The sequence below is a fragment of the Opisthocomus hoazin genome, chromosome 4, assembly GCF_030867145.1.
Source record: "Opisthocomus hoazin isolate bOpiHoa1 chromosome 4, bOpiHoa1.hap1, whole genome shotgun sequence".
NCBI lineage: Eukaryota > Metazoa > Chordata > Aves > Opisthocomiformes > Opisthocomidae > Opisthocomus > Opisthocomus hoazin.
Window position 1 is genome coordinate 72,550,163 of NC_134417.1, and position 17,751 is coordinate 72,567,913.

General features: G+C 37.1%; 1 protein-coding gene across 1 annotated transcript in view; it reads left to right on the forward strand.

The window, feature by feature from the left end:
- The first annotated feature begins 260 nt into the window (after positions 1 to 260).
- Positions 261 to 17,751, forward strand: part of MALRD1 (MAM and LDL receptor class A domain containing 1) — a 285,631-nt gene continuing 268,140 nt past the window's right edge. Inside the window, exons 1-5 of the mRNA XM_009937935.2 lie at positions 261 to 423; positions 4,019 to 4,159; positions 7,976 to 8,070; positions 8,151 to 8,312; positions 13,328 to 13,421. Of these exons, the coding sequence (XP_009936237.2) occupies positions 261 to 423; positions 4,019 to 4,159; positions 7,976 to 8,070; positions 8,151 to 8,312; positions 13,328 to 13,421 (655 nt within the window). The remainder of the gene's footprint in view (positions 424 to 4,018; positions 4,160 to 7,975; positions 8,071 to 8,150; positions 8,313 to 13,327; positions 13,422 to 17,751) is intronic.

Consider the following 17,751-nt stretch of genomic DNA (forward strand, 5'->3'; position numbering starts at 1 on the left):
TGCATACCATGCAGCAAAATCTTTTAGTCATAAAACAATGTTATAATTCAGTTAAATATTATCCAAAGACACACTGGGTTAAAAGTTACTGCTTCGCAGAAGCTATAATTCCCTTAAGCTGCAGATTCAGAAAGTGAGGTTATAAAAATATCTTTCAGAGAGGTGTGTGTAAATATAGCTCTTTCAGAGACACTTCATGACCAATACTAGACAATTAAACTAATTATTTTCTGAGTGAAAATTGGGTAGTAGCATAGCCCATGAACAGATTCGTACTCTTCTGTGCGTTATATTGCTTTGCTCTGGTAGATCTTCAGCCATCTACAGCAAGTGAATGCCAACGTGGTGATGGCTCCTCTGCTCCATCTGGGGAACTCTGCATTTTCACTGACGAGTGTGGAAACAGCAGTGACGAGAAACAAGGTAAGTCTCAGTGGGCTTCAACATCAGTGTGACACAGTTTTATAACTGAGTGCAGCAGCAGAGAGAACTAAGGGGTGATTTTTTTTTAATGTTACAAAAATATTTGCGAATTTTTCTTTCACCATCTTAATTTGATTTTCTAAGACAGTTTCTTTCTGTTTCAATTTGATATTTTCCTGCTTAATTTTCAACCTCTATACAACGCAATACTTTCATAAATCTTAATATGTATATTATGTAGTAAAGCAAGTGTTTCCTCACCCACTTAAATTTGAAGGAGATTTAACATGTATTACTTTTTTTCCTTAACTTGTGGTAGAATGGTTTGCTTCAATTCAGGTTTCATCCACAATACCTAGATCAAGGTATAAGTGACAACAGCATTTTAAATTTTTTTTCAGTCTGCACAAGGGAGAAAATTTTCTTTAATTCATGAGCTGATAGTCCTAGCTTAATCTTTGTCTCATTCAGAGGCTATGAATACGATTGCTGCTGTTTCCCTTAAAGGAAAGATCTGAGTAGTGACAGCGAATTTTAACTGCTACAGTCTGAGTAAATTTTCGCCAGAAATCTGCTATTTCCAGAAAGCTGTAAAACAAAATCATATTGCAAATTATTTCTTATGATGCGTAAATTCTGCTGTTTGAGGATCTTTGTTCTAAAATGTAAAGAGCTTGGATTTATTAAAAATCCTAATTGTAACTAAAAGATTATCTAAGTTCTTCCACTCTGCAACAAAAGAACATTCTGTGATTCTGTGAAAAGAAGCTATCATATTTGTTGGGTCTTGGTTTCCCTAGAAAAAAGCATTTTCCCCAGGCGGCACTTACGATTGCAGAATATGCAGCAAGAGATGCATACTACCATTAATTTTTATGGAGGCTTTTTACACTTGTTTGTTGAGTGAATGCTGCTAGAGACAACTGTTTTTATTCAAGTAGAGAAATTAGAGTTTGGTCCAAAGACTAGTTTAGAGAAAATGAGCCTGTGGGCTCTGTGAAAAACCTAAATATCAAATGAAGTTGTATTTTGAGAATGGATGTGCAAAAGGTGTGGTACTGAGCTGTGGGTGGCAGGTTGTGGATGCTGGGGCTGCTTGGATAATGCTCTGAATTACTCCAGGAGAGAATTTAGCTGTCAGACATAAATGTACAGAATGGGGTGTCAATCTGAAGATTCATCCTGCTGCGACCCAGTCTTCTGATTTGAGATAGTTGCAAAATTTTTTTTTTTTTTTGCTTAGGTTTCAGCTCTCCGGTGTCATGTTCATTATAGGTCCCCACTGTTTTCTCTGGGCTCTCCTTGGGTTTAAGAATGATTCTGTACTGAAAATATATTGGTTGTAATTTCAGTTTGTGTTGTTATCATCATTTTGGACTTCATATGCAGTTGGTTTGTGCTTTGCCACAGCATTTGAAAAGTAGTGGAACAAACACTACAGTCATTTCTTAGCTCTGAATTATTATTGCAAAACATTCACTAAGGGATGAATGATAACTAACTACTCTTAAAAATATTTTTTTCCCAGAATATCCCAAACTGATACACATACGAACTTGAAATAGAACCTTTATCTATATTCTGTTTCTGTGAGACTTGGAATGTTTTCTTAGAGGTTACTTTAAACATTTGTTTTCTTCACAGAAAATTCTGCAAAAAATATCTGAACATCCCACAAATTTCTTCTAGCCTTTTCACCTCTAAGCAGGAACTTTATCTGTGTAAATCTACCTTCTAGCAAATTTACTTTGGTTCCCTTTCCAGTTATATTTTCTGTGAAAATAATCATGAATGATCCAGATTTTTCTTTTTAATTTAAAAAGATATTGTTCTTTCTATTTTGTACATATTGATTTTAAATTGGGTTTTTTAGGAGTGAGAAAATTCCTGAGGAAATACTGCACCAAATAAAGATTCAGTGCATTCCGTGTAGTGTGAAGAAGATATGTCTCAGCAGCATTTGTGCTTTTGATAAACCACTGATATGCTGTTCAGTTACTTAAAGACCTAAGGAATAAAAGCAGAAATAAAAAGTTGGTTGCTGTATCAGCCAATCTGCACATTAACTGGAGTGTGGAATGCTTATGTGAATTATAGTTATTTTTCCCTCTCTCACCTATAATTAACTGTTGCAGTAAGTGGATGTGAATATGAAGGCCATGAATTTGGACATCGTAGTGTGACTATAAATGCTGCAGTTGCAACTTTATTTAAATTTATTAGTGAACTGTGATAATATAGAATAGACCAAAAGCATTAGTGGGGGCCTGGAGTGAGCACCAATTTGAGAGGGAACATGAAGGCATTGTAGCCCTCATGTTTAACCAGAATCCTGATTAGAAGGCAGAGTCTTAACCTATCCTCCTTGCTGTGTAGAGAAAATGTGAGTCAACTGAAAGTTTATGCCCAGTGCATGAAATCTGCAGGTGGTCCCACATATCTGCCCTTCTGCTCAGGGTGAAGTTGCAGTAAGCTTGCTCTTTACACATGTGTCTGATTAGACTTTTTTTTTTTTTTTGAAATATCCTTGTGCTGCCACAATAAGTGGTTCAAAGAAAAGGGGCTGTACAGCCCGTCAGGCATGTGCAAGCTCTTTCATTCAATTTTGAGGCAATGGGGAAAGGGCTGTCTGACACCAGAGCAGAAACAAGCATCTATCCCTCCCTCTCAGTAAGCAATTATTAATCCAGCCACATCACCACCTCAAATTCCCTGAATGAACTGGTACACCAAACTGGGTCCTGTGTCAGAAATATGTTTTCTGCCTCCCTTTTCTAACCTATGCTGTCTTACAGGGGAATGTGGCAGGGGGAGAAGCGGTCCTTCCCCACTAACTGCACTGGAAGAAATACAGTCAGAGGAAAGGCAAATGGGGAGACTATGTCAAGCTGAGGACTTGTTTCAGCTCTTCTCTGAGCAGCGTGGTTTCTACTTTAATGCAGCAACTTAGTAAAGACAATGAGCTCTGTTAAACTTTTGAATATGTTTGATGAAAGCCTCAACTTTCTGTTATTAGGCCCTGAGGGGTTTCTGGGAATGGGCTTATACACCAAGTACCCGAAAAATGCAGGTTGCAAAATGATGAAATAAACAGTAGTAGAATAAAAAAATATTTTTACTTTCTGGTTATTTCCTGATATTAAGTCTTTTTTTTCTATGCAAGAGCCCTGGATAAACAGAGGATATACTGAAATTCTTCAACTGATAGCTGCAGTATATTTTGAGAACAGCCTCTGCATATTATAAGCTATGCTACCTTGGACAGTTTCCTACAAGTAGGTAGCTACATATACATTTGTAAGGAAAAAAGCATATATTATAGGAATATAATATAAAAGGACTGGTTTGGGTTGGGTTTGGTGGAGGGCAGGCTTGGCGGTTTGTTTCGTGGGTGTTTTTTTTTCAATATTCATTCTCTCTTTAATCTCCCTTTTTCTCTTTGTTCATGATTTAAAACTTCTGATTTTTCTTACTTTTTCTAGCAGGGCATTTGGAGTGTTTCCCTGTGCCAATTCAATAGCAAGCGACGGTGAGATCATATCCCTTTGTTTCTGTTTTTGAGGTTTTAATTTCTTGTTTCTTTGCTTCAATTCAGGTTCCACCTGTGAAAAGTGTGATTTTGAAACTGATCTATGCAAGGCTCTTCGCAAATTGAATTTACAGTCTGGATGGGTAAGAAGAAATGGTCGATCTGGCATGGGACCACCGTATTCTGACCAATATGGGAATGACATTGGTAATAATCCTCATTTTTTTTGAAGGAACCATGGTTTCCTACAAATTATGTAGTTCATTTTTTTTTTTTTTGCTTAATTTTACTAATTTCCTGATAGTTCATTTGGATTCTGCGACATGTTTTTGAGCACTTATGTCCAGGTTTTTAGGGGATTGTAATGACAATGACCTAGAATTCAAGAAAAAAAGGCAATATTCCAGAAAGCAATTCTTGTTATCATGAAGGAGCAAGTAATCAGTCATCAAGAGTCATTTTGTTTACCTGAGTGACCTTTACCTCTTTCGAAGACATCAGGTGATAATTTCAGGTTTGATGGTTGCAAGTTTAGAAATGAGAATGGAGTCCCCCATTTTGAGATATGTTTTCATCTCTACTTGGGTTGGTGAATGCCCAGAGTGTGTGTATCTATTATGTGTAGCTAACATTACTACTCCGAATATATTGAGAGAAGGTGACTTTGGATCTGGGGACAGGAAGATCTTGATGGGGAAGAATTGAAGAAGAATTTGATGGGGACTCTAAATTCACAGTAAAGATGTGAGCTAGTTGAAGTAATCACAAATTCTCTATGTTTTCTGTTATTCCCTTTCCACCCACCTTCTTTCACCTCTCCTGTCCACAAGCAATGCTGCAACAGCACTCAGAGCAAGCACCCAAAGGCAGGCATACAGCGCTGCAGAGTGTACAAGAACATAACCTTAAGCGGGACTAAAGTGTTGCTGTGACACTGATTAGCCTAGGGTTTTTCACCTCGTTCCCAAACTGTGATTATCTGGGAGTGTGGAAATCTGAACAGTTCTGAAGCAAGCAGTACCTCCAATACATTGCATAAGATACCAAACAGGTAGAAGTTCCATTTAACAGTTAAAGTGAATTAGTGTTTTAAAAGTGAATGCATGGAAAACTTGCTTAGAAATCAGTGAAATGAAAATGGCACAGAACTTTAAGGAAAAGCACCAACAAAAAAACCCTAAACCTTCTCTATGTTTTCTTACAAGTTCTCATTCCACAGCTGACAATTTTCATGATGGTCTCTAATTAAGAAACTTCACCCATGCAAAAATGTTTTTAACAAGTTCATTATTTGCTTGTGTGTAGCATAAAACTACATCCTGGGTCCTATGCTTCTGAAAATAAGTCTGCTCTTGAACAAATGTTGCTTTAAAGTGGCATTACCAAAATATTTGAGTAGCTACCAAACCTTTTTCATAAATATGCTTTATTTCAAGTATATAAGTTATGAAACACTTTATATTTAAAATAATAAGAGCTCTTCTCATCAAGAAGCAGATAAAAAATATTATGCAATAAAAATATAGTAAACCCTTGGCTAGAATCAAAATTAATGAACCAGACAACAGACTCTTACTCTATTTGAAGTTTGTAGGGTTTGTGCTTGATTAGTAGTATACACTACATCAGGATGTAGCAAAGACCGGAAAGATATTCTTGGGTTACCCTTATCTTGTGAAGAACAGGAGGTGGGAGGGAAAATTTAACTTATGCAGACACTCAGACCCAGCAAATGATTGACAATCATCAACTTCAAGTGTTTGTACGAGAGGAAACAAACTGTTTGATCACCTGTGTATTCCCATTGACTTGTTTTGGGTGCTCAGATACCATTGTATCTGCCAGGTCTGAATTGTGCTGTAGCCACATTAATCTAAGTTATCCTGATCAGATAACAGAAAGCTGGAATACTTGTATCTATTCAGCTTTGTAGGAGGCTGTGTACTTAGATCTGTGAACTGAATGGCTAAGGAGAGTTAAATGTATTCTGTTATTTTGCTTTTCTACCTGGAGAATGGCTAAACTGTACTTTCATTTCAAGAGTGCTGGTTCTAATTGCCTAGGAAATATTTATCTCCTTATGGCAGCTATTCAAATTTTCCCACTGCTGGTGACTCAACAGACTGTGTAATCAGTTTTATGTTGGTACCTGCTTAAAGACCAGAAATTATATTGTATGGTGACAGTTGAGCAGAGTATATACTGTGGCAGAGTATAAAAGGGAAGAGTTCCTGCCATCAGGATAAGTAATTGCACACACATAAGCAGAAGAGCAAAGATCTCTTGGTAGATTTAACTCCTCTGATGATCTGTGTAATCATTTACTAGAATGTAACAGGTTTTGTTTAGCTCTGTCTCTCCTCATAGTTCTATTTTTCACTGAAAAGGTAGTTGAAAAACTAGTGACAACCACTAAAAAAACCCCACAAACACCTGTTTTTACTAATTGAAACCTGTTATCTATGCAGAGGCTTAATGTGAAATCACTGTTCAAAGAGCTTCTTAAAATTACCACTTCTGCCCCATCTGTGTAAGACAGCATTCCTGTGGCAGGTGAAATGCAACCTTGTTGATGAGTCTTTGATACTTTTATCTTTAAGGAATGGAAAGAAAAAAGTTCAAAATTTTATGGAAGTTAAAAACCAGTGAAACAGATTGGAGTTAGGGGTAGGGGTCTGCTGAGGCACCAGACCATCTGTTGTGGGTAGGAAGAATATCCATGGAGCTGGCGTGCTCTGAGAGTGCTGCCTGAGCTGTCATGAAAAGCTTAAAACCTCAGGAGAGCTCGGCTGCTGCTCTGGTAGTGGGCTGCAAAATGCTTCTCTGGAGGGGATCGCTCAGCTGGGTCCAGCACTGAGCTAGTCTTTTGGTCCTTTGCCAGTGACTTTCCAGTTGTACGCAAGGATGAGAGTTCAGGGTAGATAGTCCTATAAAAGAAGTATTTAGATGTTCCTAAGTTTCCTCTGATATATGATTTCTGTGGTAATCTTTATTTTCAGGACTTTTTTTTTATTCCTTCAGTCTCACTTGGATTTTTTTTTTTCTGCTTCATTTGCCTTTCTCCTTTCATTTATATGTTAATGTCAGAGGGCAACAGTTCACCTGACATTGCTTAGAGTATGGAAAGGAGAGAAGGTAAAGAAAGAAGAAAAAAATAGCTTGAGCCTTTTTTTTTTTTCTTGCTTATTTTAACACCTTTGAAATCTTCATGGTCAGGAAAAGCTGAATTTTGACCAACAGTATTTGATATCCTAATACAGGGTGGTTAACTTCCATCTTTCAAAAGATCTCAAACAGTACTGTCAGGACGAGACACAGTCAAAAGGCATAACAGCAACCACGGTTCACTGACTGATATTGAGCTGTTGCTTTTTCAAGTGAAGCAGAGCTTTAATTTGGACTTGTTTTGTAAACGGAAAGATAATGGTATCTTTAACAGTAGTATGGAGATTCTGAGGATAACCCTTCATATTGGGAGTGTGTACAGGGATACCACAACCTCCTCTGCAGTGAGGCCATTTTCTGAGCAGCCAAAAACTAGACCCATGTCCTGTGGAACGGAGGACCTCCATAGCCACCTCTCCTGTCTTCCACAACCTCCTTAAAGACTTCAGCTGTTATAATAAACCTGTATAGTTGGTCGCAACAGTCTGTTGTTCAGACATTAAATATGTGATCTATTCAATAATTGGAGTTCAAGCTCTTTGATCAGCTTGCTGAGTTTGTCCCGGAATTTTGTATTTGTTCATTGATTATTCAAGCTATCAGCACATGAAATATTTTGAAACTCTAACTGAAATTTCAGCAGGAATGGGGAGCAATACTGTGCCAGTATTTAATATGAACAAAAGCTTCGCACAAAATGTCTACAAGTGTGATATGAATCTTTTCTGGTGAAAAACTTCTAGTTGGCTTTTAAGTTATTAACTCATACCTGTATGTGTACATAATCTTGTTTTACTGTTCTATTTTATATAACTTTTCGCCAGCCTTCTAAGATTTCTTTTTTATTCCTTTCAATAGCTTATTTCCTCTCATTGTCCTCTGAAATGCGATCCTCTTCTGCAACTTTAAGGACAAATGTTTTCCTTCCAACTGATGAAGAACATGTTTGCCAGGTATTTTTATGCACAGTACTTGTATTTCATTGTTTCTCATAGTACCTCCCTGGAATAAACAGAGGGTTTTTTTGTCCTAGATTACATTTCATTATTGGATCAGTCAAACGAGTGGAACATTGATGGTAGGGCTTCAAAAGCCCTCGGAAGAAACTATTACAAACATATGGCAAGATTCAGGAAAACCGCAAAATCAGTGGAAAGAAAATACCATCACAATCAATAGCACTGAAGAGTATGAGGTTGGTGAATTGCACTGTTTAAGTGTAAATTGCACTTGCTAAATGGTTTATAAATTGTGAGATTTTTCATAACTCAGAAGCAAATATTTTGTAAATGGAAGGCATTATCATGAGGTAAAAGAGAGAGAAGCCGTTTGGAAGCTCATGGTTGGCATCAACAGATGTTGTTTATTCTTATGACTTGGTGATCTTAAAATCTTACTTAAACTGTGCATGTACCTTAAATAAAACAGTCAGTCTTACTACACTGTAAATTATCTATCTGCCACCAGAGATGATATACTCTCAATTTTCACTACAGTATTCCCTTAGCCTCAATCTAAATGTACCAATAAAATCAAGGTTTAATTTATACAGGAGATACTATTCTATACTAAGAGACACTGTTCTGTAGGGATACTTCAGGTGACACATACTGTACTTAACTATCCATTGGAGCTCTAAGCCTTTGTCACAGAACACATGGGTATGGTTTTATTTTGCTCAAAGCTGCTGAAAAACAGCACAGTTCTCATAGGCTATTTAAATGTTTTTACACGTGCATTTACACAAAATATTAGCACAGTAAATGTAACTTAGGGCTACAATGTCATGGGTGATATATACTCACTATTATGCATAATACCGGAGGCAAAGTGGGGAGCAGAGAAGAAAATTAGAGGCATTTCCTCCTACAGTAGTTACTGTGAAGAGTTGGTTAACATTCATGCCTTCAGGTTTGTGAGCACAACCTCAGTTCAATAAACCATAAGAGTAGCACAATAATTAGACTTGCTTTGGAAACATTGTGCTAAAGCATCCAACAAGATCTGGATTTTTCAATACTTACCTGCTCAACCCTGACTGAGAATGGATGTTACGAAAGACCTGTACTAACCTAACACAAGTACCTGTGTAGTTACTTGTCCGTAACTGACCTCTACCTGATACGAGCGTATGTGTAGCAATGTGAGATTGTACTGGAAGGGTTTACTTCTACGTTTACTTTTTCATCCTTCATATTGATTGACATATTGATGGAGTCTGGGAATGGTTAATATAATGTGGTGTTTTCTTCCTCTAAATTGCTGGATCAAATCCTAGTTAGATTGTTGCTTGCAAAACTTGTAGTCCTTTGGCCTCTATAAAGCAAACTGATGGGCACAGTCCAGCTTTAAAAAGGCATGTGTCAAACTTACTGCAGTACTCATTACAACTGGTTATGTGCCCAGCTACATTTCTTTAGACAAACCTAGAGACGGAAGCTGAGAAAACTTTCTTCTTTTAGTTGCACAATTTTCCCTCAGTGGTGACTTGCAAGATGCTGGTCATACACGTGAATACAATTCTCTTGCCCTTTTGCACTTCTTTGTTTGATGTGACAAGTTCTTTATCCTACTGGGCTGCCTATAGCATTTTTCAATGTAAAATTTCAAGCACAAATAAACTAGAAAAAAGTTGTAGTCAAATAATTAGTAATCATACTGATTTATTGTAGCAGCATGAAAAATTCCCATTGCAATAGAACTATGAGAAATAGAAGTCCTTTCTGTTCCAAACCTGCAAAATAATAATCCTTATAAAAATCACCTCACTGTGAACTGACATGCCATTTTTGTCAAGAAATTGTCATTTTTATTGAATATATTAATCATATAATCAAATTTCTTAGTTATAAGCTTTCTTAGTGATGATTAATCTTTCTATGGAAAAAAACTGAATGGGGGAAATCCCCCCTTGTTTTGGGTGTGGAAATCTCTTTGAAATAGGATGCTGGAGTCTTTTTGTCAATTTTGCAAGAGCACTCAAAGTGAGATTTTAATTAATATCAACCTCTGTTTATTTTCTTTGCTCATATAGGTGTTGACTATTTAATACTTTTGTATCTTCCTACTCAAAAATCTTGATTATTATTATGGGATAGGGGATTTGGTATTGGCTTTCAAAAATCTCCACACACAGGGAATTCTGAAATACAAGAATTCCACTGTTTTAATTACTCAACAAGATACAAGCTTCAGTATGTCTGTTTTGGCTGGGTTTTCGAGAACTGTGTCGCGGTTTTCTCTCCTAAACTGCTTTCTCCCCCATCTATTGAGAACAAATTTCTGTCTCCCAGACTTCACTGAGGGAAATGGTTCTGGGTTTGGGGTTCACTTTTGTCTTTGTGCTTGATTCTTGTGCTTTACCTTGAGTTTCTCTGCTGCACTGGGAATCTGTCCCCATGACTGCGCTCACGGGGGAAGCCCAGCCTGTGTTAGACCCTACCTACATTCCCGCTATGGCTTTCCTTGCCATTAATGGAGCTGCAGAGTTGATTTGTTCTGATGGCCATAGATATTGAATATTTAGGCAGTGTTTTTTTAATTACTGTTATGAGCAAATAATGTCATAGAGTAGACGTTTTCATTTCAGATTTTTGTTGTGAAGAGCTCTAGACTTTGTGTGAGAGGGAAAACTGAACAATCTCTTGCTCAAATAAATGTGGATGGCAGTCAGTTTGGTTATTACCGGACTGAACCTCTCAGTGTAGGGCAAATGAATGCTTGTGCTGGATAAAGACTGGCTAATCTGTTTTTGGATTCAAGAGATGCCATAGGCATCTAGCATGATTTTCTGTCATCATGGAAGGGGGGAGGTTAAGACGTGATGAAGAAAAAATTAGAACTGACACTTTTCTAAAGAGATGGGTTCAGAGTTGAAGCACTGACTCTGCTCTTAGTTCAGTCAGTAGTAAATCTTTCATAGACTTCAGGGAATCTGACTCCTCTCCTGTAGTGAAACACTTTTAAACAGAAATAGTTATTTTCTTTCATCACTGGAGAAATTTCCCTGGGTTTTCCAAGTACCAGGATATGTTGAATGTCTACATCATCAGTCAGCAGAGATCTCTTTGCAGACATAGATAACATACACATTTAAAGCAAGTCTTCTAAGTTAATGTTTCTTATTATATTGACCAAGTAAAAAAACTGTTCCTGTGTTTTTAGGAAGCAGAAGTTGTTAAATACTCTGTGTGCCCCAAAGGAATCTGAACTTGAAGCTACCTCTGATTTTGTATCAGCACAGTGAGATATCACTTCTTTAGCATTGTCTAGATTGTGTTGCCTCACTTAAAATCTGACTATGAAGCCCTAACTGCATGCTATATACAAATATATAATATAAAGCAAGTTATTAATAATTAGATTTTGAATTCACGATGAAAACTCCCTGTGAAAATGTAAAATATTTGTCATTTCTTTACATTAAATAATGTTGTATTTCTAATTACAAAACAGTGCACTGGATTATTTTAAAACCTTATCTGAAACTGTGTAATCATAAAAACAAACAGAATGAATATACTATTTGTCTTACTGGTGATGTCACCAAGTTACACATGATCTACACACCTTGCTGCAGCGACATCCAACAACTCAAAATATTGTTTTCTGAAAAAAGTCAAATGAACTAATTTTCAAGATACTGCATTTCAATCATATAAACATATTATTGAATGTGATAAGCCATTAATATTTAGTGTGACATACTTATTCTTTCCAAGTAGACATCAACATGAAATGAAATAAACATCACTATATCAAAGGAATTTCAAACAAAAATTGTTATCAGGATTAACCCTGTTCCTTCAATACTTCTGGATTTCAGTGAACTGCATTATTTCCATTGTGCTACAGCTGACCAAAGAAGTATGAACACACAGGGTGATGTTGTTTCTTAACCATGTTATACTAGAAAGAGTAGTTGTCCATGTGCCTTCCAAAAATGATCTTCACTGAATGATTGCCAGACAAAGTGGTTACTGGCCATCCTTCTGTTTGCTGTGTTAGGGAAAAAAATAAAAAGTATATGTGTGTATATATATAAAAATAAGCTAGGCATGGGTTTCTCACTGGTGATATGGCAGATAACATTACACCTCCCTCTGGTCACGTAGAATTTGACTTTCCAGGCTGCCACACTGCTTGTGCAGGTCAACTATATCTTGAGAATAACAAATATGCAAAACCCCTTCCCATAAAAAACCCCAACCCATAACATGATAGTTATGCCCTTGGAAGGGTTGTGTCATCTTGTATAGTGGAATAGTTTTGCTGATATTTTATAGGATAAATGCATGTTTTCTGGTATGATCTCTTACCCTTAAACTATGCACAAAATTGCCCCTGAACTCTAAAGTAATATTTTAAACTTATAATCTGTCTTATACTGTACATTCACTGTGAAGACCTAGAATGTAACTCTAGGTAGATTGTGCCTCCAGGACTCTGGAAGAGCCTGGAGTGGTAACATCTAAGATACAGCTGGGGGATAATTTAAGGACTGTTATTCGTATGATTGATTTCTCGAGTTGTTTTGCTTAGTGTGTTTTTTGTTGGATTTTTCAAAGGACTGTGGTTGATCAGTCCTCTTCTACATCACTGCAAACAAAGTGTTGTAGATTCTATATTTACAAATGTAGACTGAAATCTGCCCTTAAGATGGAAATGTGAAATAATTGTAACTTCTTATGCATAGAAGACTTTGCTGGGGAAAAAAAACATCACTGTTGTAACATTAGAGCAGAATAACAGTTGACCAAGTACTGCTCAAGGTATTTTTTGGCTAAAAACTTCATGAAAGGCTTCTGAGTCTAATAATGTTTGTGGCTCTGACTTTGCTCCAGGTCTTTGGTAAATTCTGAAAACCAGAAAATGTTCACATTTTCAGCCTCTGATGGAATAATGGTTTGATAAAACACAAAATTCTCTGTATTTCTTAACTGTTGTGATCCTTGCTTAGATATTAATGTATTTTATCATGGTCTTTTGATTCTTCTTGTTAAGTGCTACCTCATGCTTTCGTCAGATGATTAGACTATATGTTTGTGCTGACAAGCCACAGAGGTGTGAAAAAGCCAGAATGGTAATCCTCCAAATTTTTAAATGAACAATCTCAGTTCTCGTATCTCTAGTGGAAACTCTATGGACTAGACTTTTTTCTGTGACACTGGTGAATGTCGTTTCATGTTGATTTGCTGTTAATCTCTGCAGGTTATATTTCAGGGGATGGTGGAGACCCAGACACAAGATGAAACTGTTGCCATTGACGATATTACTTTCAGTGAAGGGTGTTCTCTGGCATGCGGTAAGAATACCTGTTTTTCAGGAGGTGGATCATTTTACTTTGTGTTTCCCTTGCATTAAAAGAGAAAACATAAAGGAAAGCCATTTGGTATTCAAAGGCTTTCTTAACTCCATAAATGTTTTCATGTGACTTCTTTTCTTTCCTCTAAACCATCACCTGTCCTATTGCATCTAAATGCAGCTACAAAAAATGACAATAAATACCTTAAGAAATCTGGTACAGTATAAATGCAGTTTTCTGCAGGCAGAAGAGCACTAAGGCCTCAGTAGGCAGAAAAGATCCACTGGTTTTGGCCAAAGAATTGATGTGTTCAGCCAGCTCAGGAAAAGCTTTGGAGCCAACTTAAGGGAGCTTCCCAAGGCATTTGTGCATGTATTTAAATGCATGAAGGTCCTGATCCTCAGCTGTGTAGTGGGGTTACTTTGTTCTGCTCTGCTACATCCAAGAACTGTACTGTCAGACTGGTCAGCTCTGCAGCCAGACCATCCATGCATGTCGGGATTCTTTAGCAAATATCTATTTCTCTTTTCAACCCAACATGTTTTCATGGGAAAGGACTGCCACCCATCCTAGCATAAATTAGATTGCTTCCTGCTATGTATTTACACAAGAATATTGCACTGTTGCACCTATGTCACATCCTCAGGTGAGCACAGTCTTGATTCAAAGCACCCCCTTTGTTTTCTTGCCTCTGAGTCACAGCACAAGCACTGAGGATTTGGTCTTTAAATGCAACTTGAGGTATGCAATGCAGTGTTTGACACAGACCCAGCTGGGTTACATGATCAGTTTTGTGTACTGTGGTCTAAAATCAAGCTCTCTGGATTTCCCAGTGGGAAAAAACTGTTGAAAGTAGATACACGTGGTTATTAACATATCAGAGTGCTGAGCAATTGTAGGCAGATCACAGTAAGAGCAAGATACAAATCCTACTGTAATGATTCAGGCAGGCATACATATTTATCTCAGAGGGGAACTGTATTGGGCAAATAAAGTTTTGGGTAACTAAACTTGGTCATGTAAGTCTTTCCATGTTTCAACTTTCTTACAATGGGTGATCACAGAAGCAAAAGTTATGTAAGTATTTTCATGCCAGGGCCCGTCTTGCTTTTCTGTTTTCTAGCAGTACTAATTCAATGAGCAAGGATGCTAACTTAAAACTTCGGGCATACTTGCCTATGAACTCAGCTAAGTTGGAAATGTGTTGTGTTTGAAAAAAAGAATTTGAAACTGACAATGAAAGAGGACAGGTGTGTGATTCTCCCAACTTGTCTCCGCTTCTTGGAGGATTTCTGCAGGTGAAAGAGCAAGTTTAAAATGGAAAAAAATGCATTGCTAAGTTCTAGCAACCTATGTGGTTGTGTAGCCAGTTCCTGCAGGAGGATATAAATCTCTCTGTGCAAATATATTGTTTTTTTATAAGCAAAGTGCTTCTAACCCAAACAAAAATGAAAAAAAAGGCAAAATCATGCATAGAGATGAAATATTGCCTCAAAGAGATGAAAAAATCAAAAACTGAAACAGAAACAGGGTGTACTCACCAGAACTTATAAATCTAAGCTTTAAACTTACCTTACATGGCAGCTGTTGAAGTGTATAGTGTGGTATACAGATCGAGTTGCTGCACTATTAAGTACCTCAGGTATATTCTAATAAGCGCCAGTTCTTATCCTGTGCTTTGCCATTAGGAAATGTCAACTTTATTAGGTGACATCTAAATTACTTATAGTAGCCAAAACAAAGGTCGAAGAATCTTAATTTTCTCCCTGAAAGAGGATTTTTACTACTAAATATTTTCCAATAATTTAAACAAAATGTCAGATTAATGGTTGCTTGAATTTGAAATAATTTTTTCTCTAGTCCTTATGGAATGCTTGGGTAAGAATACTTTAAATGAAAACCACTTTAATTGCATTAAATTTGTAGTTAAAATTTACATTTTTAGTGTACCGTTCATGATTTTCAGATCCACTATAAATGCTCATAAGAAATGACCCGTGCATTTGTATTCATTGGTACGACCGTGCTTTGAGGGTTGTGAGTAAAACTGCTTAAACATTTGTGCTTTCAGGAGTTTCATGATACCAACTGTGATGGCTAAGTATAAATGTAATTTTATTAAGTTTTAAGATTTTCTTCCTTTCTCTCCCTCCCCTGTTTAAACTGCACCCCTTCAGTCTTTTGTCCAGTTCTGCTAGACAGTAAACTTCATGCATTTAAAAAAGAAAAAACAAAACCCTATCTTCAGTACAGCAATTTTAAGATACTCCACAGTTTATGCTTTTCTATCAGCTGCCAAATTGTTTCAGTTATCACTCAAAACCACTACAGCTTTTTGTTATACAACTGCATAGGTAGTGCAGAAAGAATATTTTAGCTGTCACACAGACAATATCGAAGTTAGACTCATAAACATACATAATACAAAATCTCCTTCAATTATACCTTTAACAGACCTTTGTTTCAAATGCTTCATATTCTTATCCAAGTGTCTGATTGACCTGCAGAACTCCATATTGACTCCTGACAAATTGTCTTTCTGACGAACTTCACTAAGATTGTAGTTCTCATCTTGCCATAGGGACGAAAGCAAAGAGCCCCAAGGCATGAAAGTGGAAACCTATAAGGATAATAACGATTTTGTCCTCAAGTCACTTGTAACACAAAAGTGGTATACCTTTTCTGCAAAGCTAGGATTTTTTCTCATAAACTGGAATGATTCTATATGTATTACTTATAATGTATAAATTTTGACAAAAATTCAGTATGAATGCTTCATCTGAAAACATCTCAAACTTAATTCCATAGTTAATTCTAATTATGCAAAGATGTAGCCTTCAATATCACAGATGCAGGGTCTTTCAGACAAGCTGCTAAGGGATAGGAGTCAGAAAATCCAAAATACTAATCTTACTTTTTTCTGACATGCTGCTGAATTAAGAGCTGGAAAATGGGGTTTTTGTCCCCAAAAGACTGAGATTATTATCAAACAAACCACCTCAGAAATATTTACAACCAAATTTAAAAAATGCAGAATGAATCAAAATGCTTTGTTTCAATAATTAAAAAGTGACTAAAATGCTTGATTCCTTTTAAGAGCATTTGCAATTTTTTAAAAATGTTTAAATTTGACATAATCCATTCTTTTATAGACTGTGCTAGAATTTTGCATTTTCCATGGGAAATAAGTCTTATTTAATATGCATGGTTTGAAAAAAGTGCACATGCTTATGCAGCTCTGGAACAAAGAAGAAATGAGAGGTTTGTAGCATCAGCTGGACAGGATGTCTCACTGAGACGTCAGTACTGTGCATAACGCAACTCTGTGGTGCATCAGATGGTAATGTCTATGTGTACTGACATAAAATTGTTTCCTCAGTACAGGTAGGAATATCCACATTTTCTCTGAGATACCTTGACCACTACTTATACGTCTGTCTCAGAAGATTGTCTTTCCCTTGCAATAATATTAAGAAATGGATCTTCCATTATCATACTGCAATCCTGTTTAAAATAATTTCTTTCTTTCTGTAGCCATTATTAATTACACAAAATTTTGTAGCTACAATCTGGTATCTCAGACTTCGTAGGATCATAGAATCAGAGAATGGTTTGGGTTGGAAGGGACCTTTAAAGATCATCCAGTCCAACCCCACTGACATAGGCAGGGATGACTTTCACTAGATCAGGTTGCTCAAAGCCCCAGCCCCATCCAACCTGACCTTGATAGGGCATCCACAACTTTTCTGGGCAACACATTTCAATGTTTCACCACCCTCGTAAAAAAATTTCTTCCTTATATCCAATCTAAATCTACTCTCTTGCAGTTTTAAAACCATTGCTCCTTGTCCTGTCACTACAGGCCTTGGTAAAAAGTCTCTATCTGTTTTACAAGCCCCCTTTAAGTATCGGAAGGCCACAAGGTCTTCTCAGAGCCTTCTCTTCTCCAGGCTGAACAACTCCAACTCTTTCAGCCTTTCTTCACAGGAGAGTTGTTCCAACCCTCTGATTGTTTTTGTGGCCCCCCTCTGGACCCACTCTAATAGGTCCATGTCTTTCTTACACTGGGGGCTCCAGAGCTTGATCCAGTACTTCAGGTAGGGTCTCACCAGAGCGGAAGAGAGTGGTGGAATCACCTATGCCGACCTACTGGCCACAACTCTTTTTATGCAGTCTAGGACTGGATTGGCTTTCTGGGTTGCAACTGCACATTGCTGGCTAGTGTCCAATTTTTCATCCACCAGTATTCCCAAGTCCTCCTCTGCAGGGCTGTTCTCAATCGATTAATCCTCTAGTCTGTACCGATAGTGGTGATTTACATGACCCAGGT